The 25,457-nt window shown below is 41.6% G+C and overlaps 1 protein-coding gene across 4 annotated transcripts; it reads left to right on the forward strand.

The window, feature by feature from the left end:
* The first annotated feature begins 32 nt into the window (after positions 1-32).
* On the forward strand, positions 33-25,060 carry MPHOSPH9 (M-phase phosphoprotein 9). 4 transcript variants are annotated; one of them, XM_071572210.1, is made up of 24 exons: positions 33-141; positions 2,524-2,656; positions 3,527-3,692; positions 4,842-4,931; positions 7,864-8,381; positions 8,858-8,981; positions 9,724-9,814; positions 10,894-11,000; positions 11,417-11,542; positions 12,304-12,740; positions 13,522-13,680; positions 14,565-14,652; positions 15,411-15,626; positions 16,402-16,449; positions 16,810-16,874; positions 17,301-17,402; positions 18,877-19,014; positions 19,243-19,418; positions 20,112-20,270; positions 20,574-20,694; positions 21,474-21,577; positions 22,405-22,616; positions 23,144-23,212; positions 24,059-25,060. In XM_071572210.1, exons 2-24 carry the CDS (start codon positions 2,550-2,552, stop codon positions 24,158-24,160), a joined length of 3,525 nt encoding a protein of 1,174 aa, XP_071428311.1. In that variant the 5' UTR covers positions 33-141; positions 2,524-2,549; the 3' UTR covers positions 24,161-25,060. The 4 variants fall into 4 exon arrangements, with proteins under 4 accessions (XP_071428311.1, XP_071428309.1, XP_071428312.1 ...); XM_071572208.1 differs by lacking the exon at positions 33-141 and adding an exon at positions 305-1,333; XM_071572211.1 differs by lacking the exon at positions 33-141 and adding an exon at positions 305-1,333 and having other exon boundaries at positions 3,527-3,677.
* Positions 25,061-25,457: the final 397 nt, after the last annotated feature.

The raw sequence follows: 25,457 nt of genomic DNA on the forward strand, positions 1-25,457 counted from the left end.
CTCGGGCCGGAGCGCCCTCAGCGCCCCCTCCGCCCCCCTCAAGCCCTCACGTTCGAAACTCTCGGCCGCCAATCCCCCCGCAGGCCGCGCCTCTGCTCCGCCTCAGGGCCCCCCGGGCGCCGCGGGCTCCCGGCGATGCGGGTAAGGAACGGCGCGGGCCCGCGGGCGGCACCGCCACTCCGCTTGGCCGCGTCCCAGCGCCCCGCCCCTTCGCCCAGAGAGTGGCAGCCGCGCCAGCCAATCAGAAGAGGCGGCGCCGTCAACACCGCCGAGCGCGAGGGACGGACGGCCAATGGGAGCGCGGGGGCGGGGCTTGGCCTGAGGGACGGGCCCGTGAGGGGAGCGGGGACTGATCGGGAGAGGGGACCGGGACGGGTCTGGGGCACCCCGGGAGGGACATCGGGGACACACACGGGGCACGGGCTGAAGGGAGGCGGCCCCGAGGGCGCGGACGTGGCGAGAGGGGTCCCCGCGGGGGCTGAGCCATTGTAGCGGGGGCGGTTTCTGAGGGGCCGGGGCAGTTTCTAAGGGTACCAGGGAGGTTTCTGACGGTACCGGAACCGTTTCTGAGGGTGCCAGGGAGGTTTCTGTCGGTACCGGAGGCGTTTCTGAGGGCACCGGAGCCGTTTCTGAGGGCACCGGCGCGCTGCAGCCCCGGGGCTCCTTGTCCCTTCGCGGGGTCCCGCCGGAGGTCCCGGGGGGGACGGGGCCTGGCGGCGGAGCGTCCTGCCAGCCCTGAGGGCCCTCAGGGATCGGGAGGCCGCGGGTCAGGCTCAGGGTGCGATGCGGAACCCCCCGGACGCTGGGGCTGTGCTGTCCCCGGCGTTTGCAGCTAAACCAGAGCTGAGATTTCAGAGTTAAAACACCTCGCGGCTTTTTTCCCAAGGCTGCCCCTTTAAGCCGCGGCGTGGCCGTGTGAGGGCCGTGCTGTGCTGCGGGACCGAGGGATGGCGGCTCGGCGCTCCCGCAGCCCCGTTACACATCGCTAAATAATTTTTTATTGCGAACAGACTTGTAATGAGGTTATGAAACGAGCCTGTGTCACAGCTAAGTCCCACCTATTGCTGTGCTGCTGAGATAGGCCCATGGTTCCGTTCTGGGGGGGACCGATCTCCATCCAGCTGCTCCAGACACACTCCCAGCCTCAGCTTTAGCTGCCAGGTCTGGTAACCTCCGTTTTCAAGGCTTGTGACCGCTAGGAAAAGAAGAAAGGCTTTGTTTTTTTCTTCTCCTTTCCTTTATCCCAAGAAGCTCTGCCAAAGGGATATGTGTGTCTGTGACAACTTCCTTCCAGTTCTGGTGTTTCCAGCCCTGCCCAGAGGAGATGGTGTGAGTGAGTACCTGCAAAACATTTCTGCTGAAGCCAAACAGGCTCCAGTAAAACCGGGGAAAATCGGACACTTGTCCATCAGTTTCCCTCTGGTGGAAATAATTTATACTTCTGAAACTGTCTATTTGAGATAATACCTCTATGTAATTACAAATTATCAAAACATGAGTCTGTAAAGCGCATCAGCATGGGAGCCCTGTGGAAGAGAATGGCTGTGCTTTGGAGGTGTTGTGCTTCTTTAAGGCAGCAGGAATTTATTCTTGGCATTATCACAGATTACCAGGATATTTCCTAATGTCTCTTTTTTCTCTCCATCTGTTAAATGATCATAAGGTTTTTCTTCAGTGTTAGAACAGGGAATGAATTCACCAGGGTGCAGAACATGCTGAAATAAGCACTATATAAGAACTGATTAATTAAGATATTTCAAGTATTTCCTTAGTGAAAGTAGAAGAATATTTTAGTCTCTTTACAGCCATCCTGGTTTGAGTGCTGTAAGACTATGGCACAAGTATTGTGTATTTATTTATTTATGATGCTTTCAGTTAACCAGCTGCTGTTTAGAACTGCTGTGGGATTCCTGTTTGACTGCTCTTTTTGTTGTTTTATTCATCGGTAAGAAATGTAGCTCAGAACAGTTTCAAAGCTTTCTGAATTAATCTTATATAATAACAGTGAAGCAAGTGATCTGTGAAAAAAAATAAGCCAGATATTACACACAGAAGTGTCAAAATTGGTCAACTGCAGTTTAACTCAGCGGGTCTTGTATTTGTTGGTTTTGGTGCTTGTGTTTCTTCAGTGAAGGTGCAGATTTTAAATATACTGTAAATGGTGCTTTCACAGAAGTCTTGACAATGCTCTGTGGAGCCTCAGATTTAAAAAACCCAAGCAATAAACCCCCAACAACTCTGTTTTACCTGGAACATTTGGCACTCAGACACCCTTTGTGCCCAGTGATGCACAGTTGGAACCCCTGGGACTTGCAGGAGTCCCAGCAGGCAGGAGGTTGACTCAGGAGCACCTGTTTGCAGGTGGAGCACAGGAGAAGGGAGAGTGTCTGGTCGTGGAATAGTCCACTTTATGGGATGGTTTAGCTGAAAAAACTGTCTCAAAATTCCAATTTTTTTTCTTCAAACAACAGTCAAATGGTTTTTTAAATTGAGAAGGTGATGCTTATTTCTGCCTGTTCTCAGGATCACGTCATACCTGGGACTAAGATATGGAAAACTGGGATGTGCTGAATTCTGTACAAGAAATCCCCTTGTCCTCTGCAGACTCTGATGTCAGGAACCCCCCCAGCTCTGTCTGCAACTTGAATTGTAACAGGTAAATGGCTGAGGGAGTTCTAGCAAATATTTTTGTTACTTTGGTTTTGCTTACTTCACATGTTTTACAGTAATATTGTTGTTAAGGTGAAATAATTAACATTGCAATGTGTTTCAGGGTTCTTTTTTACTTTCATCTTTAGAAAGGTTTCTTTTTAGAGAACAGCCCTACTGAAAGAACTGTTAAGTCTTCCTTAAAATCTTAGTTGACTTCCATTGCCTTGTGTCTCTCAGGATGGGGGAGGAAGGGAGGAACCTGTGTTGGACAAACTGTGAGAGATCATTTTTTGGAAACCTCACGCATCATGTGAAGTCATTTGCACAGGCAGCAGCTCAGGAAAACTGATTTGTTTTTCTACTCAGTGCCTGAGATATTCCCAGTGAATAAGAAGTGCAAATATGGACTTATGGCTGAACTGAGAGGTGGTTCTTGACTGACCTGTTGAGATGAGAGTTCCAAGTCCCTCCTGCCCATTTCCCTTCTCAAAGAGGCAGCAATTCCTGCCTGTCTTAGATCACTGTTCCACAGAAGCTTTGCTCTGGGAGCTCCTGACCTCAGGCCCTCTGAGGGAGCAGGTGTGTTAGACACAAAGCTGTATTTGTTGATGTTTGTACCAGGGAGCAGCACTGTCTGTGCTCTCTCCCTGCAAAGCTGCTGCATTTTCACAGGGTGTAAGGTGAGAGTGAAGCACACTGTGGATTCTTTGAAATTGGCTTGAAAAAGATCCTTGTGAACATACCATTTTTATGTCAAATCAAGTGAATAATCCCCTTCTGGCTGCCCAGCATGTGTAGTGTGTGTTGTTTGGGCCTCTGTGTTGCACGACTGACACAATAAATAATAGAGCTGTTTTTCCTCACGTTTCACTAGGAGTCCTTCCTCCAATCCCAATGGAGTTTCTGGTTACTCAGGGAATACCAGGTCCTCACTAAAGCCTGGCTCTGTCGAGCTGTTTGCCTCCTTTATGCAAGACATCCAGGACATTGGAAATGCTGACACGGGAATTGTGAAGAACTGTGAGGTATTTGATGTTCAGGTTTGTTTGAAAAAAGTGTATTAAATCTTTTACCTTATGATGTAGTTCAGCAGCAAGATCCATGTATGGATTTCTATATACACATGTATGTGTTTATTCTTCTTGATGGGACAGATCCTTTTACAATGTGTGAACTGATTGTGAGTGGATTTTATTGCAATTTAATCTTGCTGTTTTACAATATTCTGTCTTCATGTTTTAGTGTACAGGTGGGAATATTTTTTCCTCAAAGTTATAATCCTTAAACATTGCAAGTTTTTGAACTCAAAAATTTAAACCTGTAAAATTGTAGCACTTCAAACTGGCCTGAAGTGATCCCAAAAATCAGAGGTTTTCTTTCTAGCAATGGTTCTGTTTGCTTGATTTATTTATATATTCCTTTTGGAGGTGACTAGTTTGTTTCCAGATATTAAAGCAACATGAAAAATAATGATGTAGTTTCAATAAACTAATTCTCCCAAACAGTTTTCTGAAAGTTTTTCTCCTTTTTTATTTTATATTTTATCATTATTTTTAGTCATCATAAGGAACATTAGTTTTCCACACCACGGGCTTGTTCCTGCAGAATTTTTGAGCTTTCTGGCTCTGATCCATCAGTGTCTCTTGACAGATGCTTAATTTGGGTTCTCTTTAACACCTCCAGGAACAGAATTTTGATGTCTGTGTCCCGTGTCCTGTGCTTCAAGCACTGGGCTCCATAAACATGAGCATAAAAGAGTGGATAAACATCAGATTTTACCATGTTTTAGGAATATGCTGTATTTTTGATTTTTTTAAATAATTTTTTTCTTTTCTTTGCATGTTTAAGCATCACGGCCTTTGGCTGGATTGCTGCAGAGTTTCTTATTGAAGTGACTAATTCACTGGACAGAGGCATGTTTAATTCTCAGTTTTAAAATCACCTTTAATTAATTGAACTGGATCAACCTTTCCAAAATCTGACTGTACTTTCCTGACAGCTGTTTCTACTTTTAGTTTCCTCTGATTGGCACGTTGGGGGCTGAGGGATTGTGGGGTGGGCAAACCACTGTGCTGTTACTCAGCTTTGCATTATGTCAACACCCAAGGATGGGATTGCAAAGCTATTTGTGGCTGGTGGTGAGAGCTGCAATGACTGTGCTTTAATTATTTTACTTTGTGATTTAATAGACAAGGTGGCTGCAGCTACTGAGACTGGTAGAAAAGCAATGTCAGGAACAAATAGTTGCCCAGCAAGAGCAGTTCCACCATCAAATCCAAGTAAGTCATGATTTGTTCATGTGGGTTTATAAGGGTGAATGTTTCTGTTCTCCTCCCAACCTCACCCCCCAACAAAACAATGCAGAGAGGCAGGTAATGGATGGCTGGAATGCTGTTTATTGGGTCCATATTTGAGACAGCCTTGGCCAATTAACAAAGTAACTGATAGGAACTGTTTCAGGAGAGATTTCACAGACTGTTCTGAGTTGGAAGGGACCCACAAGGATCATCAAGTCCAACTCTTCAGTCAATGGCCCACACAGGGGATTGAAGTCATGACCTTGGCATTATTGCAACCAAGTTTTAACCAACTGAGCTGATCTCAGGATTTAATTTTGTTTATTATTATTTGTTTTTAATTGTTTTCACAAACATTTGATTCAGAATGTCCACACCATAAGTGGATTTTGTAGACACAAGATTGCTTTTATTAACTGTTAGACTGTTTAGTTTCTAATTTTGAGACATTGTAGCTTACGTTTTATTAGAAATGTTCTGCAACTTGTCATTCCCTCCTGCAGACAGAATAGCAGAGGAACACCACCACTGCAACAGCTGAACACTTAATTTCACCCTCCAGTTGAAGAGCCTCCTTTCTAACAACGAAAAATGCCCCATGTGAAGGGTCACATTTTTGCTGAACCAAATTTATCATTAGAACAGGAGAAATGTATTTGTGTGTAGAAGAGACAGTAATACTGTAAATATACAATGCTTAATATCCTCATCATTTTGGTTGCTGTTTTTCCCTTCCCTTTCCTGGTGCCCTCCACACTAGTAGTAATCAGCAGTTCCTGAACTGAATTAACAAGAGGTACTGTCCTTTTATCCTGTCTCCTGTTTCTCCTGCCTTTCCTCCTCCCCTGCCTCCCATCTTGGCATTCTTGTCCCACCAGTGTTTTGTTACCTGTGTATTTCCTTCCTCTTCCTGTAGTGGTTTGATTCACTTGTTGCTGGTCATGGTCTTTGCTAATCCATTGTGTTGGCTTGGCTGGATTTTGTCTTTTTTACCATAGGAAAGGCACCTCTGGAAGAGCTGAGGGTGTGGTGTCAGCAGGGACACACTAAATACCAAATCAGCAGCTGTAACTCAGTTGTGGGAGTGCATTGGATAAAATAAATGGAGCTGTTCCAAACTTTACTGGTGTGCCAGTGACCTGCTGAAAGCACAGGCAACTCAACATACTCCAGTAGGAATAATCAAAAGACAAAAGGAATCATCTACTGCTTGGGGTAGAAAAGCAGAATGCTGCATCAGCATTGACATGCCTGAGACAAGGCTGGCTCTGAGCTGGGTTTCAAGACCAACTGTGTAAAAATACACATTAATCCATGTGAAAATATGGATGCAAAGACCTTGAGTTCATTTTGCCATCACTGGGGTCAGTCCTTGGCTTGTGTGATCTGTGCAATACAAGCTGTCACCACCTGTGGATCATCCTAAGATCAGGCTTTATTGAAGAGGATTTAAAAACAGTTTCCTACAATCCCAAAACTTTAGAAAGCTCATCCTGTTTTCCCCAGGCTTTTTCATCTCTTCCAATTATTTTTGACTACGCAAAGAGAAGTAAAAATGTGATTTAATTGGAATTGTAACCTTCCACTTTTCCAACACAGGGTATTAATGACAAAGATTAAATGTCAGCAGGGAATCTGATCTTCCTCCCCTCCCAATTCTGTCTTTTCCCTTTTGTTCTGCCTTCCCTCCCTTCCTGACAGAGTTCAATCACAGAATTAAAATGCACACAATTGCTGCACTCATGATTGAAATCACTGACAGAACAAAAAACTTTGTTATGGGAGAAAACCTCATCTCAAGTTTTTTGTTTGTTTGTGACTGAGCTAAAATTGAATTGTTAATTCTATTGTAATTCAATAAAACATTTGAGGCTTGGTCCTGACTAGAGTTACATGTAGATTCCTCTGAAATTAAGTCTTATTTTTATTTCCTACTTTAAGAGAACAAATGATTTTTGTTCAATTTGTGGTTTCCAATGGCTGTTCACATGTGAATAATGTCCTGGAGCTCTGTGAAAAAACAGGAGTTCCATGTTCTCAAAATTATTGCAAGGTCTTTTTTGATTCTTTCCTGGAGAATTAGTTTGAAATATGTTACTGAAAACAGCTCTATACCCTGGTCTTGTCATGTGTAAGACAAGTTGTGTGTTCTGCAGCTCAGCAATCTCAGTATAACTCTGCAGTCCTGCCCATGGGCACTAATGTGAAATCTTTTCACAGCCTTTGGCAAAGCCATCACTTGTTTCTCAGAGCTATTTCAGTCCTTCCAAACCAAAACTTAAAAAAAATTACTTGTCTAATACACTGAAATAACTCCTTGCAGACACTGTAGACTAAAGAGGAAACAACCTGTTAAATGGAGTGATCCAGTCATAGGTTTGCTCCACTCCAAGACACCAAAACAATCAAAATGTAGATCTTTGTATTACCCCATGATATCTAAATTGGGTATTTTAAAGTCGAGTTTTAAGCAAATAATCTTACAGAGGTACATTATTCCTATTAACAAAATAAAGGAATTATTAATACTTCTGGTAAGGCATCCTTGCAATCTTTAAAAATGTTTAACCAAGTTAAAATCATTTTAGACCTAAATTTAGCAAAGCCCTTAGTCCATGTTTGTGGGTAGTTTGTATTTCTCCAGCTGGCTGGGAGGTCACTGTGGTTCTGAAGGCCATCAGTGAATCCATTCATGCATGTTTCCTACATGGATAAATGACTCCTGGGACTGGGAGTCACTGCATGGAATGAAGGATTGTTCCCATGGACATGTAACTGTTCTGCATGAGGTGTCTGCACATGGAAACCTGGAGTTAAATAAGTGCTCTAATTCTGTCACTAATAACGTGAAGCATGGAAATGTAAGTGGTTTGTGGCACAATCTGATGGGAATTTTGCCTTTCCCTTTGTGCAGCTGATTCAGGATGAGATCCGGCAGCTGGTGAAGTTCCGGAGCGGCGGCTGGGCCTGCAGGAGCCACACTTTGCCCCCCACACTTCCAGACACTTTCCCACCACTAGCAATTCCAATGGGGATGCCACCTGAGCTCTTGGAGGAACACGAGAGCTTTGCCCACCAGCTCAGGTCCCACGAAGCAGAAGGTCAGCCCAGCACCTCCGACCTGCCCCAGGAATGCTGCGGCAGCGACGCCTCCATGAACAGCGGCTACGGAACGCTCTCCACGGCCGAGCTGACCCCGGGCACGGCCGGCAGCACCAGCAGGGCCACGGAGCACATGGAGAAAGCTTCCCAAGGACACGGGGATGGAGCAGCCCTGCACAGCCAGGCAGCTGGAGCCAGGGTTCAAAATAAAACAGAACTTTTGCAAAAAAGAATAGAGCAAAACTGTTCGTCGGGAAGGAACAGTGTTTTAGTTTTTCCAGCTGAATTTGAACATAAAGGTGGTGAAGCTCCATGTGGGAAAAAACCCAGGTAAGTGATAAACTTTCCAAACATGTTGATTTATATTAAATATTTAGAGATATATGTATTTATATGCACTTCCCACTGTGTAAACAGCTGCTGGTCACTGGGGACATGCAAGAATTTAATGGGACCTCTTGATCATAAAAAAATGTGGTGCTTGATATATAAATATATTTATTCAGAGAGAGTGCTCAGGCATTGGAATGGCCTGCCCAGAGAGGGGGTGGATTCCCCATCCCTGGAGGTTTTTAAACTGAGATTGGCCATGGCACTGAGTGCCATGATCTGGTAAAGGGACTGGAGTTGGCCCAAGGGTTGGACTTGATGATCTCAGAGGTCTTTTCCAACACAATCCATTCCATGATTCTGTGATTCTATTCAGCCTGATGTCTGCGTGAGATGCAGGTTTGCATCTGCAGTGCTTATCTGTTGTGGATATGTTGGGGGAAATATCTTATATGTGTGTGTTTCTTACCATCCAGTAAATCTTTAACATCATGGGCACAAAAGTTGAAACAAAACCAACCAAAAAGGATAACTGCAGATGAAGTGTGTGTGAACCCTATGCAAGAAAATGAGAAAGTGAAGAAGTTACCACTAGAGAATGTAAGCCTATTTTTATTTTATTATGTTCTGCTAATGTTATTCTTGTCACTGGTATTTTAGCAGAGTTACAGTATGTTCTTATTCACCACATCCTTTCATATTTAGCTCTAAGCATTTGAGTTCCCATTCATATATTTAAAGTTCATGTGGGCAAAGTTTACTTCTTGCATCATTCCATACTTGGATAGTGATTTTGGCTTATTTTATTAATTGCCTAATCTTGGTCTCAACACCTCCCTAAGTGGCACAGGGTCTTTTCTTGTGGAAATAATGAAACTTCAGGTCATAACAGTTTGTTGTGCCCTGTAATTTTTTGAGGGATCTCTGATTTCAGCTGTGATGCCTCTTTTGGCACAGAACTGTGTGTGTGTTGCACCTCTTAAGGAGCAAGAAAGTTGAGATGACTGTCCAAAATGTGGTTTTTTTTGTAATAATCTTAAAAACACTCCACAAGCACACAGACACTTTATAGAAAATATAAATATATGTTCCATATATATAATATATATGTGTGTGTGTATAAAATATAAATATTTTTAAATTATGAGGTATATTTTGGTTCCCCTTTTCACTGTGATTGCCCTTATTATAAATGGTGTAGGTTTGGGTCATGCTGTAAAATTACATTTAATCTCTTTACTTAAAAAGAGTAATAACATTTATATGCAATTTAAAAAAATTACACCCTTGATTTTTTTCCCTTGCCTTTCCTTATGAATTTCTTTCTCCACTGTAATTCTAGACAAACCTGACTGATGCTGCTTTGCCACCTTACACTTTTTACCTCAACCAACCGAAGGAAAGTCCCAATTCCTTGGTGTCTGAAGCTTCAGGTAGAGTTTATTTCTTGTACTTAAATTTCCCTTTCTTTGGAATCCTCATTTTTTAAAACTCTTCCTGAAATGTATCTCTGAGAACTTCAGGGAGGTGAGGAGGATTTAAGCACTGACAAGCTTTGATTTAACATAATTCTGCTTTTCTTGCTCCTGTTTCCAAAGTGATGCAGCTCCTTTGTCTCACTGCTGGCAGATGTAGGACATGCAGCAGTTGATGGTTTTTTTCCACATTTCTCAACGTTTCAAAGCTGAGCTTTGTGTTTAAAACTGTTACATAATAGAATTACTATTAAAATCCATGGTGGGGTATCAAGTGAGCTTTCAAATAAAAACATCATCGATCTTCTAATGTGGTAATTCTTAAATTACTTTTTGTGTTCATGGTTTGACTTTGTTGTTTTGGGGGCTGGATGTGAGGGGTGGGTGGTGCTGGTTTTTCATAGACTTGGGGGTTCTGTTTTTTTTTTTGATGAAAAGCAAACAACTAATTCCCGTATTTTGACCATAACAGGGTGGATTCCTGTCAGTAACAAGCAGGGGCACAGAGGTGCAGCCCTGCAAGCTGTGTATAATTATTGCTGCTTCACAAGCCACTGAGAGGGGACACATAAGAAAGTGAAGTGGGATTGAGGCTGTGTCTGTTCCTCTTGTGCTATCCCTTAGTCCTGCTACTCTCCTTTTGCATGTTACAGAGTGCTGTGAAATACCAAACCGAGGAGTTTGTGGTATCCAGTGGCTGCCTGGGATTGTCCCTTGGGTGATCCCAGTTTTAAGTGCTACACTGGAATTATTAGTAATGTAAAAGTTTGTGATAAATGAGGATTTTTCCCCTGAACACCAAACAGTGACTGTGGTGCTGTGTGGTGTGATCCTGATGATGTTCTCTGTGCCTTGCATTGAGATTTTTGTAACAAATGCTCTAGTAAGATCCTTTAAACAATTATTGCAAGTAACTAACACAGCATTCTTGCTAGCTGACAAAATAACATTTACTAATGGAATTTGGCTTTCCTGTTCTACAGCCCTGAGCTTGAAATTTGTATTTATTTTTTACTTTTGATGTTTTTTCTTGCCAGGATTTTCATACTGGAAGTTAGATGAAAAGGAGATATATCACACTTTACCAGAGAATTTCAGAAGTGAGTTTGATGGTGTTTTCTCCACCAAAGGATCACCAGATCAGGTAAACTTTGTATGTAGTTAAAAGTTGTCATGTAGTTCCTTGTTGTCTTTGCTGTTTTTCCTATGATGGAAAGAACCAACCCTACCAAAATTAACTTCTCTGGGAGAACTCCTTTGTTACCTCAGTCTCTCCTGTTCTGCTCCTTCACTGTTCCTGTACCCTCACTAACCTCACTTGGAATTTATTCCCCTTTTGTCATTCAAAAGAAACTGTGTAGGACACGAAAAGTGACTCACTAGAATGTTAAAGGTGCCTCGTTAAAGACCCCTTTTTAAACTGTGTGAATTGAATAAAGCTGCCTCCTGTTCTGAACTGCTTTATTAGCTAAACCCACCCCAAAACTTGTTGGTTTTTTTTATTTTGGGGATGGAGGATTGTGTTCAGAAAAAGTAATGTAGCAATTTTGCCTGTTGAAGTTGTCTTCTGCTGATGAAAGGAAGTTGTCATCACTGAAGGACATTTATCATAAAAGACAAAGGGAAAACAAGCAGATGCCAGACCAGAATGTTATTCCTTCTTCCCAGTCGAGTCACCCACCAGAGGTAACATGAGTTTCTTTCCTTCCTTCTGGGTACGGGCTGGTTTCACATGCTGGGCCCTGCTGCCACCTCCAGTGCTGTGCTGGAACAGCAGCTGGAGCAGCCGGGGGATGATCCAGCTCGGGAAAGCATCCAGCAGGAAAGAACCTCTAAGAACACGCTGCGTAAAGAGGCACCTTTGCAGCACAACCTTGAGGATGGTGCAGGGACAGCTCTGCCTGTGCTGAGGCTGCAGCTCATGGAATGCACTGGAACTGCAGTGGCACAGGCAGCGTTTTCTTGGTGCTGCCCATGGGACAAGTTCATTCTACCACAGGCACAGGTTGTGGAAATGATTCTTTATCATATCTCTTTTTTTATACAGCTCTCAGTCCTGTTCCTAATCCAGTATTAATAACTAGTATGTGATTTTGTTGTTTAGATAATTCATTAAGTGCTTTTGTAACCTACAAAATTGTTGTTTGAACATACAAACAGACATCATAGACCTTCTGTTCGCAGAACTGAATTTTCAGAGGTTTTCTAAACAGCCACAGATGTTGGATATGTCCTTTATTAGTGGAAACTCAGAAACTTGGGAATGTATATTGTCATTTAAGCATTAAAGGCACCTTCATTCTGCTTGTCACTACCAAATGACTGCAGTAATACTCAGTGTCACACCTGCAGGATGTTACATGGATTACTGAGGTCTTCAGATCAACTCTGTTTACAAGAACAAAAGTTAAATCACAAGTTTTTTAGCATTGTAACTTATTTCCTAGATCTTGACGTTGGACCCAACCCTGCACATGAAACCAGGTCAGCAGAACCAGGGACGCTGTTTTTTCAATATTCCTGAAGCATCCACTCCCTTTTCTCCAGACTCTATGGCAGAGCCAGGATTTTCAAGTCATTGTGACACAGACTCTTTTTCTCAGACCAGTCATTCCTCTCAGTTAGATGATTCTCCCAAACACCCTGGCAGCAGCAGAGCTGTGCATTTGGACCTCTGGAGAACCCACTCATTCCAGAGGGAACACAGGACCAGCTCTCCCTTCCCAATGGCTTGTGGGGATGCTGACCCTGAGAGTTCAGTCCACACTGAGGAGGAAGAAACCCTGACTCTGACTCCATCCTCTGTTACCCCCTGTGCTGACAACACTCTGCCAGATTATGGTCTTCCAGTGGCACCTGTTGAAGATCCTGTGGTAATGTCAAAGTAAGTAATTTTTCCTTTTTTTTAAAAGTCAGAGTTGTTACTTTCATTAAAGAAATGAAACAAAAATAGTAGCAAAGCAAAGAAAATATGTGAGTTCTATTTGCTTAGAACAGAGCTGGACCTTGCTGCTTTTTTCCCATTTTTTCTTCTTTTTTCCCTCCTGAAGTACAGCTGGGGTATAAATAGAACAGTGGGTTTTCACTTAAAATTGTCTTTCTTTATCCATACTATTAATACTCTTTAAACTACAATATTTAATTTTCTTTAGACCATACTATTTATTCCAAGGGATAATATTTGTGCTTCATCTTCCTTGGATGTCAAAGCCTTAATTGGAAGGCAAAAACAATTTTCTAAGTTTTATTTGGTTGTTTCCTTCCTTTACAGGCTGTGTGAGGGGTTCATTTAGGCAGAGAATTTCAGAGTTCTGGGGGTTCTGTTGGGAGAAGCACAAGGTTCCTTAGGAACAATAAATATCCTCCATTGACTATTGAGGCTCTCATGCTTTGCACATGGACAAGCAGACAGGGCATAGCATGTGTGAAGGCTTGTAAAAGAGAAGGCTTTGTATTGTGTCTCTGTGTATTATTGGTATATAATAACCATAATTTCTTTTTATATTAATGTGAAGACTTCTCTGCCTTAGATGACAAAGCTTTCTTTGCTTTAATTTAAATGCAAAAAGGTTGTATAAGAGATTTGTATGCAGAGTTCCTTCTGTGCAAATGAATACATGTGGAGAGCTGGGTTTTTTTGAAATAATTCTTAATTTTAAAACTAGGATTAGGCAGAACCTGAGGGAAAAACACGCTCGACACATCGCAGATCTCCGAGCTTACTACGACTCTGAGATCCAGAGCCTGAAACAGCAGCTGGAGGCGAGTCAGAGAACTGCTTCTGCTGAGGACCTGAAGAAAATCAATCAAAGCCTTGCTGACAGGTACTGGCTGTCCTTGCTCCTTGCCTTCTTCTTTCCATGGTGTTCTTTGCACTTTAGAAACTGAGTATCCTTGGTTAGAATGCCTCGAAAAGTTTATGTCACCCTTCAGTTCTGAAGGTTCCATGAATTTGTGATACTAATGTTTCCCTGCATTATTTAATGCAGCTGTTTAAGCTGTGGCTGCCCCATCCCTGAAGTGTCCCAGTGTCCCAGGCCAGGCTGGACGGGGCTTGGAGTGACCTGGGCTGGTGGAAGGTCCTGCCCGTGGCAGGGGGTGGGACTGGATGAGTTTAAGGTCTCTTCCAACCCAAACCATTCCACGATTCTATGAAGATCAGTTTGTGACCTGGTTCTTGCTGGAGCCAAGTTTTCCTCAGGAATGGCTGGCAGGCAGGGGTCTCCTAAGCAATTTGTAATGGAATGATGTGTGGTGTCCTCCTTTACCTTTCATGTCAAAACTACAGATAGTACAGGATCAGTGTTGAATTCACTGGTGGCCTTGACCTGCACTCCATGTGCCCCATCATTAAACAGAGCTTGAAGGTTTGCTGTATATAGGAATTCCATGTGATTTTTGTGTATAATTACTGCCAGGCAAAATACATATTGCAAATTGAGTCAGCTAAAATACTTCACAAAGTTTATGTCCTTCAGGATAATTGAGAAAGCATGTGGGTGGTTGGGACTCTCTTGCACTTACCTCCCAGCACTAACTACTGCTAAAACTGATTTCTGGGCAGCCTCTTACTGTGTTAAAGTAGGAGGAGGTCACAGACTGGGCATCAGAACTCATGGGGATGCTTGAGGAAGGAAAGAAGGCCATAAAATGTAGATCTGTCATTTGGCTGCTTCAAGGGATGGGTGTATCTGTATGTCCTCAATAGGTGTGAGCAGCTGGATGCAGCTCTGAATGAAGCCAGTGCTCGCATAAAAGCCCTTGAAAATAAGAATAATCTGCTGGAAAAACAAGTGGTAAGTGTATGTTCTTACATCAAGTGGCTTTTTAAGTAAAAGGGGAAGAGGAAAAGCTTGTTCATTGTTGAGCTGATCTGTGTTTCTGTACTTTCTATTTTCAACCTCTTTCTTAATATTTGACATCAGTCAATATGTTACACCAGTGACTTTCCCAGCTCAGTTTCTTAGGGCTCCCTAACTGAATCCTCATCACTTTTTTCTAGGTTAGCAGGGACCAAACAGAGTTTAAAAGTGAAATATTGGGATGTGTTTGTCATTTTATATTTAAATTTTATTTATTTAAAATTACTTTCTTATTAGACTTATGATAAAAGCAAATCTCACCTGTGCTGGGGCAAAAATACTCTCTAAGTGTATTTACAGAGTGTTTCTGGCTGGGCCAGACCTCTCTGCTTGTGCATGAATAAATCCTGCATTTATTAGTCAAATAACAGGACATTTTGTCATGGAAGTTGGACACCTGCAGAGACCAATTCCACCTTTTTTAGACATTTTTCAATGCTGGGAACCAAGTCAGTAATCTGAGATTAGAGGCTTCACCTCTAGATATTTTGAATCCTATAAAATAAACACATCTTTGCTGCTTTCAGTCTTCATTTTCATTCTTGAAGCATCACAGAAATGTGAAAAAAAACTTGTTGCATTCACATCCAGATGTAGCCTCGTGTTCTATTTAGATGATTTTAGATTGTGCTTTGCACTGAAATGAACGATTTGCCAGGCAGGTGGTGTAAGGGGTGTCTCCTCTCCTCCAGGCAGAGTGGAGGGAGCGTTTCCAAGCCCTCAGTGGCACTTCCAAGATCCTGCAGGAGCGGATTGAGGAGATGAGGACAAGCCACAAGGACAAGGACAACACCATCAGCCGCCTGCAGTCGAGGCTCAGGGAGCTGGAGGAAGCCTTTGAGAAGGCCTACAAGTTGTCTGACAATAAAAACACAAGGCTGAAGGAAGAAAACAAAATGTTTCAAAATGTGAGTAAGGAAATGGACAACAGCAGGTGCTGGGTGTGGAAAGTACTCTGAGTTTACAACTGGAAAGGCTTAATGCACAACTAACACAACAGAAGCTGCTCAGCTGACAGGTTGGGTGTTGGGTGACACTAATAGAGACTTACAAACAACTAGTTAAGGCAGCTTAACCCTTCCAGTAGTCTCAGGTATTTTATTACTCTTACCTGTTCTTAGTTAATTTTATTTCTGAAGATACTACAGGAGAAATTGGTTTAGAAAGTTATTTTTTCCTCTCTCAGGTTTGTTGGAGATGGACTAAACTTTTCATACCTTGTCACAACTTGCTAAAACTTGTATATGATTTTAGGCTGAATCAAAGGAATTGTTCCTCTGATTCTTCAGGAATAGCTTTATGGAGTGTTTAAGTGGATTGGCCAAAGGGGTATCAGCTGGCAAAGCTACTTCTTGCTTTAACTTCTTTTTTACAATTAGAATTTCAAAAGACAAAGTCAGTTTTAAAGTCACTGAGGAATTTTACTGGTTTATTTATTGTTTCTTTAGAGAGAAATAATATGAAAATTAGAAATACATTCTGTCTCCTCTTGTCCCACCTACAACTTTTTGTTCCAATTAGAAGATGATAAGAAGAACTTGCAGAATGTACTTTAATAGTATTTGTTATTCCCTGTAGTTCTTCTGCAGGTGTGAGAGAGGCAGGTGAGGGGATTCACAGCAGTCAACAAAGCTGTTCATTGTGTGTGGTCTCAGTGTGGGTTTGTGTGTTCTTTTGTTTCAGCTTTTAGGAGAATATGAGTCCCTTGGAAAAGAACATGAAAGAGTCAAGGTAGGTGCACTCTAGTTAATTAAAAACACAAACATGCAGACTGTGTGATAATGGGCCATAGAATTAGCTGAACTAACTGGAGCATTTTGGAAAAGCTCAAATGGAAAGATCAAATTTCTTTTTACCGGGAGCTTCTTATTCCATCTGCAGAGCCCTGGAGGGAAAAGAGGGAACTTGGAATGTGTTATTTTCCAGTCATAGACAGCAAAAATACTGCAAAGTCAAAGCCAAAGAAATTTAATGGACCCTTTGAAATAGGAAGGGGTATCTAATGTAGTGTTTTCAAGACTGATGTGGAGTTACTTATTTTTCTTTTAATGCACTTCTGGGCTTTTTACTCTCTTCTTTGTGTCCTCGCAGGATACATTAAATACAACTGAAAACAAATTGCTTGATGCAAACACGCAGATTTCTGATTTGAAAAGGTAACTGTGAAATTTATTACTGCCTTAACAATATGAAACACAGACTGTGGCCTGAACCTGCTCTTCCAGATTAGGAAGGCTGCAGATCTTGGCAGTTAAATTACATCTTATGAGGCATTTCATGTTGTTTTATGTTACTTGTACACATTAAAAATCTCTTTATTGTAAGATAAGTGGTTTTTTCCCACTTCCTCTGCTTCTACAGCAATATCTCCTGGCCCTGTCTTTCTAGTTAGGTTACCTGACTTATTTAACTTGGGATTTAAATCCATATTTATATGCAGAGATACATAGATAGAAATGTAGCAGTTGCTCTTGTCCTCCTGCTTCATCCAGGATATCTCAATAAAAATGAGTAAAATAAGAAATGTGATGTATCTTTTATGCCATTTAAATAATCTCATAATGCACCTGCTTCCCCCTTAGGACAGTTTTAAAACTTGAGGCTCAGCTCAAGCAGGTGGAACATGAAAATACCCTGAAATTTCGCCACATCACCGAGGGGCGTCTGAGAACCTCCTGTGCCAAGTGAGTGAATGTCCCAACAGTGTGAGAACAGGGCATGTTTTGGGATGCTCTTTAACATGTTTTGGCTAAAAATGGATCAAATGAGGTCAGTCCATGGGCTAAACTGGATTAAACACAGTAACATAATCCAGGGGCTTCACGTGCCAAGGAATTATTAAACCCGGATCAATACTTTGTCTCTGGTCTTCCCAAATGAGTGTTAGACAGTGTTTAAACAACAAAGACCTTGGGAATAAAATCTAGTAGTCCAGCAGGACATTGGAGCTTTTCCTTGTGTGTCATTGATTGGAAAGGCCAATTACACCTTTTCATGGTTCTAAACACAGTTTGTACAAGTGTCCTGAGAGCAGAGTGGGAGTTCAGTGACAATGCATAGTCCAGTTTGAACTGGGAATTTGTGTTAAGGAAATTAAAGTTCATCTGTGTTCTGATTTTGTTTCTTTGTTGGAGTTTTTAAAATGTGTTTTTATGTTTTAAAGACCTGAAAAACTTTGGTGTTTATTACTTAGTTATGGTTTCTTTAGTGTGTCTCAGAGTTCAGCACTGATGCTGTGAAGCCCAAAATGATACTTAATGTGATCTGTGGATGTCCCTTTGTGTGTGTTGACCAGCAGCATTTGGGGAGATCTGGTTTTTGATGGTTATAAAAATTCAAATAATTTATGCATTAATATAGTAGAGGGACAGTTCTGTTTTGATATTTCTGAATCAGATCCCTCAACAATGAACAGAAAAAAGGGAGACCTGGGCAGGGCAGACCTTGTTCATCAGGGAGAGAGGGGGATGTAGGAGCCAACATGGATTTAGAAGTTAATCTGTCCCTGACTGATCTCAGGGGCTCAGGGAAAGCCTCACTGCAATTGAATGCCCAGCAGGATAGATTTACACAGTGGTGCTTATGGTTCAGAGAACAAGACCCCTTTTTTCTAATTATCTACTTTACTGTGTGTAAAAATCACATTTTTCTTTTGATATCTCAAGATAATAATATGCTAATTGATGTTTATTAGTTAATATTTATCATTCTCACATCATCAGCGGTGCCTTTTTCTTGGTTTTTGGTTTTTTCATTTTTCTTTTTCTAATAATTGGTGTCCAAAGGAAAGCTGGGATCAGATGCTCTGAACTACTCAGTAATCTCCACCAAATGTTTTCATGTAATTAGTTGGAGCTACTCATTACCCAAACCTTGGTCTGAGTAAGCAGCATTAAATTACAGGAAGACCTTTGTGGAGCTTTGCATTCTGAACATATTGTGTAATTCAGACTGAAACCTCAACTATGATTTTTTAAAATATTTTACTTTTACTTTACAAACATTTTCTTAAAAGCAGTTATTTTTTCCACAGTATTTACAAGTCTGTTGTAGATTTGTGTCTGCTTACTAGAATAAATAGCAGGTTTTTCTTAAAAAAAAAACAAAACAGAAAAACCTGAAAGCTTTTCATAATTTTGGAGCTTTTTATTCCCACAGCAAGTTGGGAACTCCTGATGTCAGCAGGAGAAAGTGGCTGATTCCAGGAGCTGAGTATTCCATCTTCACTGGGCAGCCTTTGGAAGGCCAGGAGAGCCCCAAAGACAACAGATTAGAAGAAACTTATATTCCTTCCAGGTGAGTTGGTTCCCTTCAGTACCCACTATGAGGGACAGTGGAACACTTCTAAAAATAATCAAGTGGAACACTTTTAAGCACTTTTATTGACTCTATTCATATTTCTAGATTTTGTAGTTGTTAAATATAGTTTTAAAAGCATTTCTCAGTGTTGTAGGTTCTGTAGAATTCCTTAAAAACAAACCACCCCATTAAAAACTTGATCATTTTTCCCCTCCATTCTTTAAGGTACCACTCTCCTCCTGAAAAAGATTCTTCCCAAGAAGACTCTTCAACAAACACAATAGAAAAGAAAGAAAATGAGATGTCAGAAGCACCAATTATAAAAGCCTTTAAAGAACTTGAAGAAGGAAAAGTATTTAAAGACTGGGGGACACAGACAGAAAAAGAAGATGCACCAGCCAGTAACTCTTATTTTTATATTCCTGGATGTGTTTTTACTGGCTCTTCTTTGTTTGCATGTCTTTTGCTTTGGGTATTCTCAGTCTTCAAGTCCATCAGGCTTCAGTGATGGGATAAAAACAGTGTTAGCAAACTTAGGGAGTTCTCCCAAGAAAATTCAAAATGGGATAGCTGAGTGACTTGTTTAAAGTAGAGGGAAGGCAAAGGTTGCTGTTCTGTCTCAAGCTGGAGACTCCTTCATGTCTCTTTTCTAAGAATATCTCAGTATTTATAAACAGCTGATGGAGTCCTAACAAAGCTCTGGCTGTACATCCATTGGAGTTTTGTTCTCATGGTATCCTATTGGAATGTTATTAAGGAAGCTGGTGTGTACTGTGGGATTTAGGAGAAAACATTGAGTCTTTCTTCAGTGCTTTTATTCTTGGCTCAGGCAAGTACTCCAAACCTTCTTTCCCAAAAGATGCTTCTGTCCTGAGTCCCACTGTCTCTGTTAAACTGTTATTTAGCATCATTTCTGCCCCCACACTGCAAAGATCCTTTTCCTGTGGGTAGGAAAAGACGCTTGAGCAGAACAGCACAAATATGTTGATGTGAGGGAGACTGAAGGGCAGTAAAAGCTGAGCTCAGGAGAATATTTGTGAGTTCTTGTACTGAAAGAGATTGATTAATGCAACAACTTTTTTTCTTCTAATTAGAAACAGCAAATCGACGTCAGACTGTTGGGTTTGTTGAAACTTCTTTAGTTGCCACCCCAGAGAAAGGGAAGGACCAACACAGACCAAAAAGGTTCAGCTCCCCCTCGGGCCAGAGGTCATCGTCCCTTCCTCCTTCCAACAGGAAACCAAACACCCCAAGTCAGTGCTTTTCTCAAGTTTGCTTTGTGTTACTCAAGAAGTAGAACCAAATAATGACAGGCTGCTCTAGGGGAAAGCAAAATATCCTGCATTATTCTGAGAGTGTGAAAAAAGCCTGTCTGTAATCACAGCAAATGGAAGAGCTCAGAGTTTTTCATTTTTCTGTGTTGTGATGCACTTTTCATCACATTTAAATAAACATGTAGACAGGTTTGGAAAGCATTCCTTGAAGCTGTAAGCACATGAGTGGGAGGTACTGCACTGGGAGGTTAGAGGTAGATAAACAGACTTTGTCTTTTGCAGCAAGAAGAGAGATAATGTTGGCCCCTGTGTCTGTGACATACAGCCCAAAACGATCTCCAAAAGAAAACCTCTCCCCTGGATTCAGCCATTTGCTTGGCAGGAGTGAAAACACAGTGACAAGGTACAACTGTGGTGAATGCAGTTGAGTTCTGATCATTATGAAAGCAGGAGGGTGTTTACAGAGGCTTAATGCTGCTGATTCTTGCTCATTAAATGTCCTAGAAAAGGAGTCATGTGAAGGTTTCTGAATATAAATCAAAGGTTCACTTTTTAAAATCTGGCAAGGGAAATCTAGAATGATTTCCTCTCTTTAACTTTCACCAAGAAGGGATGTGGGGTTTGCTAGAGACAGCACTGATGAAGTAGTGACAGAAGAATTGCTCTGTGGAGTAAGTGCAGATCAGGAGATGTAAATAAAAGGTCAAAGTAGGACCTACCTGCCAGTCATGGCCCCTCCAAGCATGTTAAAATACACATAAACTTACCTTTCTGCTCACTGCCCTTAACACTCTGGTTTCTGTCAAAACCTTTGCTTGGCAAAGCTTGCAGAGGTTGAGAACAGGCACACGAAAGAGCAGGAGGTGCATGAGGAGTAAGAAACATCCAGCACCTCTCAGAGTTCCTGAGGAGGGAGACACAGGAGCTCCGTGTGCTCAGGAGCAGCAGCTGGGCCTGGGCCTGGGAGAAGGTCACACAGCTGAGGTGTCTGGGTGTGTGCAGGCAGGAGCACACTGGGGTGTGGTGCTGTGAACAGGAATCAGAAGGTTTGCAGTGCCTGGGATACAAAGGGTTCTATTAAAAAACATGTTTATTTAACCAAAAAGTGAAAAAGCAGAAAATACTGTATTGCTTGATACGTGATTTCTGACAAGTACTTGCTGTGTGCTTCCTGCTCTATAGATTTGATATTCTTCTGGATGACCTGGACTCTGGACCTACATCTACTTCACAGCACAATAATCCAAGGAAAAGGCTCCAGTTTCTCTCCCTAGATGATGCAGAAGGTAATCTGTCAAAGTGGGGGGAAACTCCCCTATATTTTTGTACCACAGTTCCTTCCACAGTGGTAAGAGCTACCTCACTGGAGAGCTGACCCTTCACTCTACCAAGTCCAAGTTTTAAAAATCCTCTTGTAAAAGTCTTATTCCTGTCAGAAAAATACCATTCATGCAGTATGTTATTTTTAGATATATGTGTGTTCACAGACATAGCAGAACAGGAAAAATAATTAAATTGAGGCAGAAGGGCAATGAATTTCCCTGGAAATTCAGTTTACAATGCATGTCTTAGTGGGCTCTGTATTAAGATGTACCTCAGTCTTACTAATACAATTCCATTGTAAAACATTGCATTACAGATGGCAAAGAGTAACTCCAATGAAACCAATTCTTTCAGATTTTTAAATGATTGATTGACCTAAATCTTTTCTCACTTTCCTAATGCTTGTCACAATGTTCTGCTTTTGTTTTTATTGATGCATTTATTGAGCCTGGTGTTTGCCTGACAACTGCTCTGCTCAGTGACATTTAGAAATGCACCAGTAAAAGTAATTCCTAATTAGCACAATAGACTAATCTGTTTGTTAGCCAGAAAATATGCTGTGCTACAAAGATCACTTGAAAGATGACCCCTGCAAATGTTTTGCATTCTTCTGGGAAGTTTTTTAAGGCAAGGGACTGAGGCTTTGCTCACCACTGTCCTTGGTTCACGTGCCACCAGGAGCACGCTGCTTGTGCTGTTTAGTTCAATCCTCTGTCCTGTGTAATAATTTCCCAGACAATTACAACTATAAAAACACAAACAGTTAAAAATGCCCCTGTTCTGTTGGTAGGAAGGCAGCCCTCGGGTGTCAGGCACAGCTCCGGTGCCGAGTCCCTCCCGCCCGGGGCGCAGAGAGCGGCGGGGCGGGCCGAGCGGAGCGCGGCGCAGAGACACGAGCCGGCGGCGCTGCCCGGCGAGGAGGACCTCAAATGCACAGCAAGGATCACCACTCTGGCCGACACAGAGAGGCTTTTTGATGAGCTGACTCAAGAAAAGCAACAGGCAAAGATTCTTTTTATTTTCAGGTTATGACAAAATGTAATTGTTGTAGGAGAGGTGAGGGATGGAGCTGGATGTCCGTGCAGTGTGTGGCTGGAATTCATGCACAATTTTAGTGTCACACTGGGAATGTGCCACCTTTCCCTGCTCTAGGCCTAGTCCTTCTCTGTCACTAATTTCATTAAAGGAGAGTCACTGGACCACAAACACAGTGTGAGGGAACTGGGACAGTGTTATGGTAAGAGAATCACAGATAATCACAGACTATCTGAGTTGGAAGGGACCCACAAGGATCATCGAGTCCAACTCTTAAGTCAATGGCTCACACAGGGGATTGAACCCATGGCCTTGGCATTACTACAGCCAAATAAAAACCAACTGAGCTGATCTCAGAAGTGAGGGTTTAAGGACAAAACTCAACCTGTGTCAGAAATCCACACACCTCACCTCTCTTTCTGTAAGAGGAGTCAGGAAGGCTCATATTGGCTCTTGAAACTCTAATTTACAGCTGAAATGTTTTCTGTTATTAGATTGAGGCTGCATTGAGTCGAATACCTTGTTCTGGTGGAAGGATGACCTTGCAAGCAAGACTAAATCAGGTGAAAGAGCTTCTGCATCTGACTTCTGTTTGAGAATACATAGAGGAAAGTTCTGCTGTGTAGTGTGATTACTGGGGGCATTGTTATATTGTTTCTGGGATTTATGTTATTGTTTTATATTGTTTATATCTTCTATTTTTTGTAAGTGGGATGCATTTTGCCAAATTACTGCAAGAATAGTCTGTTCTTGTGTAACGTTGAGAGGTAAAGACAATACGTTAACAACATACAGTGACCATGGCATAGATTCCTGAAACTTTAGAGAGGATCTTGTGCAGTAAGAGAAATTGCAAGTATAGGGGTTTTTTTTGTTGTTGTTTTTGTCTTCTTGAAAATACAAAGAAGAAAGAAAGAAGGTAAAAATAAGTAGTGTAGGTGGAACACAGGAAAGTGCCTTCTTTGGGAAGCCCTGCAGACTCTCTTAAGAAAAACAAGTGTCTCAAAGTTTTGTTTTAAAGGCCTCTGCAAAGCCTCCAACTTCATCATTTCCTGAATGGTAATCCCAGGGTTTGTTATCAATTTGTCAGTTGGAAATCAAACAATCAATACTGCCATCACTGCAGTGACCAGCTGTTTGCTAAATGTGTCTCCCTAATTATCAGCTCATCCTAATTCTTGTCAAGTTGATCTCATGGAGTTTCATAAATCACATGGCGAAAAAGCCACCTACAAATACACTCATAAAAATTCTGTGGAAAGTTTGGAGGTCTGGCTCTGGTTTTGGGTGATAAAAGAATATTAGTAATGCCCCAAAGGGATACCAGGAATACAGGAATAACAGGACTTCCTTAATTTTAAAAGAACCATTGGATTTTTTTATATTATTAATGTTTTTTTTCCTTTCAGGAAGCCCTGGAAGATCGCTTGGAAAGAATCAATAGGGATTTGGGATTGATCCGAATGACTCTGAAAAGATTCCATGTCTTACGGACCTCTGCCAACCTCTGACAGTTCTCTCCTGACTGCAAATAGAATCTTTTCTTTTTGGGTCTTTTTTTTTCTTGCACTAATGTATAATTATGCACTCAGTAAATGCAAATTGTTTTGTATTTTTATAAACCCTCAAAAGTAGTTTTACAACCGTGTTACCCTTTACAAACAGCAATATTTTGTACTTGGAACAGCCACTTCTATTTTAAACGTATTTTTATTACACCTCAGAGATCAATGTTTATCCTGTATTGTAATATTTTTAGAAATATTATTTTTAAATAGTGATATTCAATTTATAATAAGAAACTAAAAGGCAGCTTGTTTTCAGAAAATGATAGTGTTGCCCTTTTTGCACTTGGTTTTCCTCCACCATTTTATAAATATTTAGGGTGGGATGTAAATATTAGCCAAGAGGAAGTTTTGAACTTTAATACAAAAAGCAACATGAGTTACCTGTGTTGAAGAGAACTGCTGTTCTATGATAAATCCTTTGCATTGAACCCTTTAACATGGATTTTTTCATTGTGACAGAACTGTGAGCAATACTTTCACTGTGGCTGTGGCAGGAAAATCAGCTCTGAATTCCCTGATGTCTCCAGCAGTCATAGTGAGTGGTGTTTGATACTGTGAGTTCCAGGATCCACCTGACAGCAGCCTCCCTGTCTCCCAGTGTACAGCTCAACTCCAGCTGGCTCTCCAGGACTGGAACAACTTCCCTGAAGTTCCTGGTTTCCTGTGCCAGGCTGGAGTTCCTGCCAGTGTTCCCATCGTGGACATTTCATGTATTTGTGAACAGAAGTGCATTTTTCTTGGTGAAAAATCCAGATTTGCCAGTTGACATGTTGCTGCATTACTGTCCAACATTGATACCTTGGTTTGTATTTTAATATTAAATAAATGTTTAATTAGACTCTTTCCTCCTGCCCAAGTACAATAATAGGTTCTGGGATATTACATCAGCCATAATGCAGGTTTTAATCACATTGTGTGTTTCAAATTCTGTCCTTGTTCAAGATGTTTAGCCACCAATGATGTGATTACAGGGCCAGAATAGCTGTCATAAAGGAAGCTTGAGAAGATCTGATTCTAAAATTAGAGTGCTGTGGTTTAAGATATTTCATGAAGAACTGTCCTACCCATGCAGAGTCTTCTTGAAAATTCTGTGGTTTTGCAACCCCTTGTGCCCTGTGGGTCCTTTCAGTACCAGAGCAGAGCTGGGGAGGTCTCAGGGCTTTAGTTCCTCATTTCCCCTTTACTCTAAAATGTAGAAATTGGGTCTGCATTCATGGAGATGACTTCCTTAAATGTATTT

Source organism: Pithys albifrons, chromosome 17 (assembly GCF_047495875.1).
Source record: "Pithys albifrons albifrons isolate INPA30051 chromosome 17, PitAlb_v1, whole genome shotgun sequence".
NCBI classification, from domain to species: domain Eukaryota; kingdom Metazoa; phylum Chordata; class Aves; order Passeriformes; family Thamnophilidae; genus Pithys; species Pithys albifrons.

Coding starts and splice junctions, on each gene's coding strand:
- MPHOSPH9 (XM_071572210.1), top strand. CDS start 2,550: ATGGAAAACTGGGATGTGCTGAATTCTGTACAAGAAATCCCCTTGTCC. Junction 17,403..18,876: donor CTGAGAACCTCCTGTGCCAA/GTGAGTGAATGT, acceptor TTATTCCCACAG/CAAGTTGGGAACTCCTGATG. Junction 21,578..22,404: donor CTCCCTAGATGATGCAGAAG/GTAATCTGTCAA, acceptor TTCTGTTGGTAG/GAAGGCAGCCCTCGGGTGTC.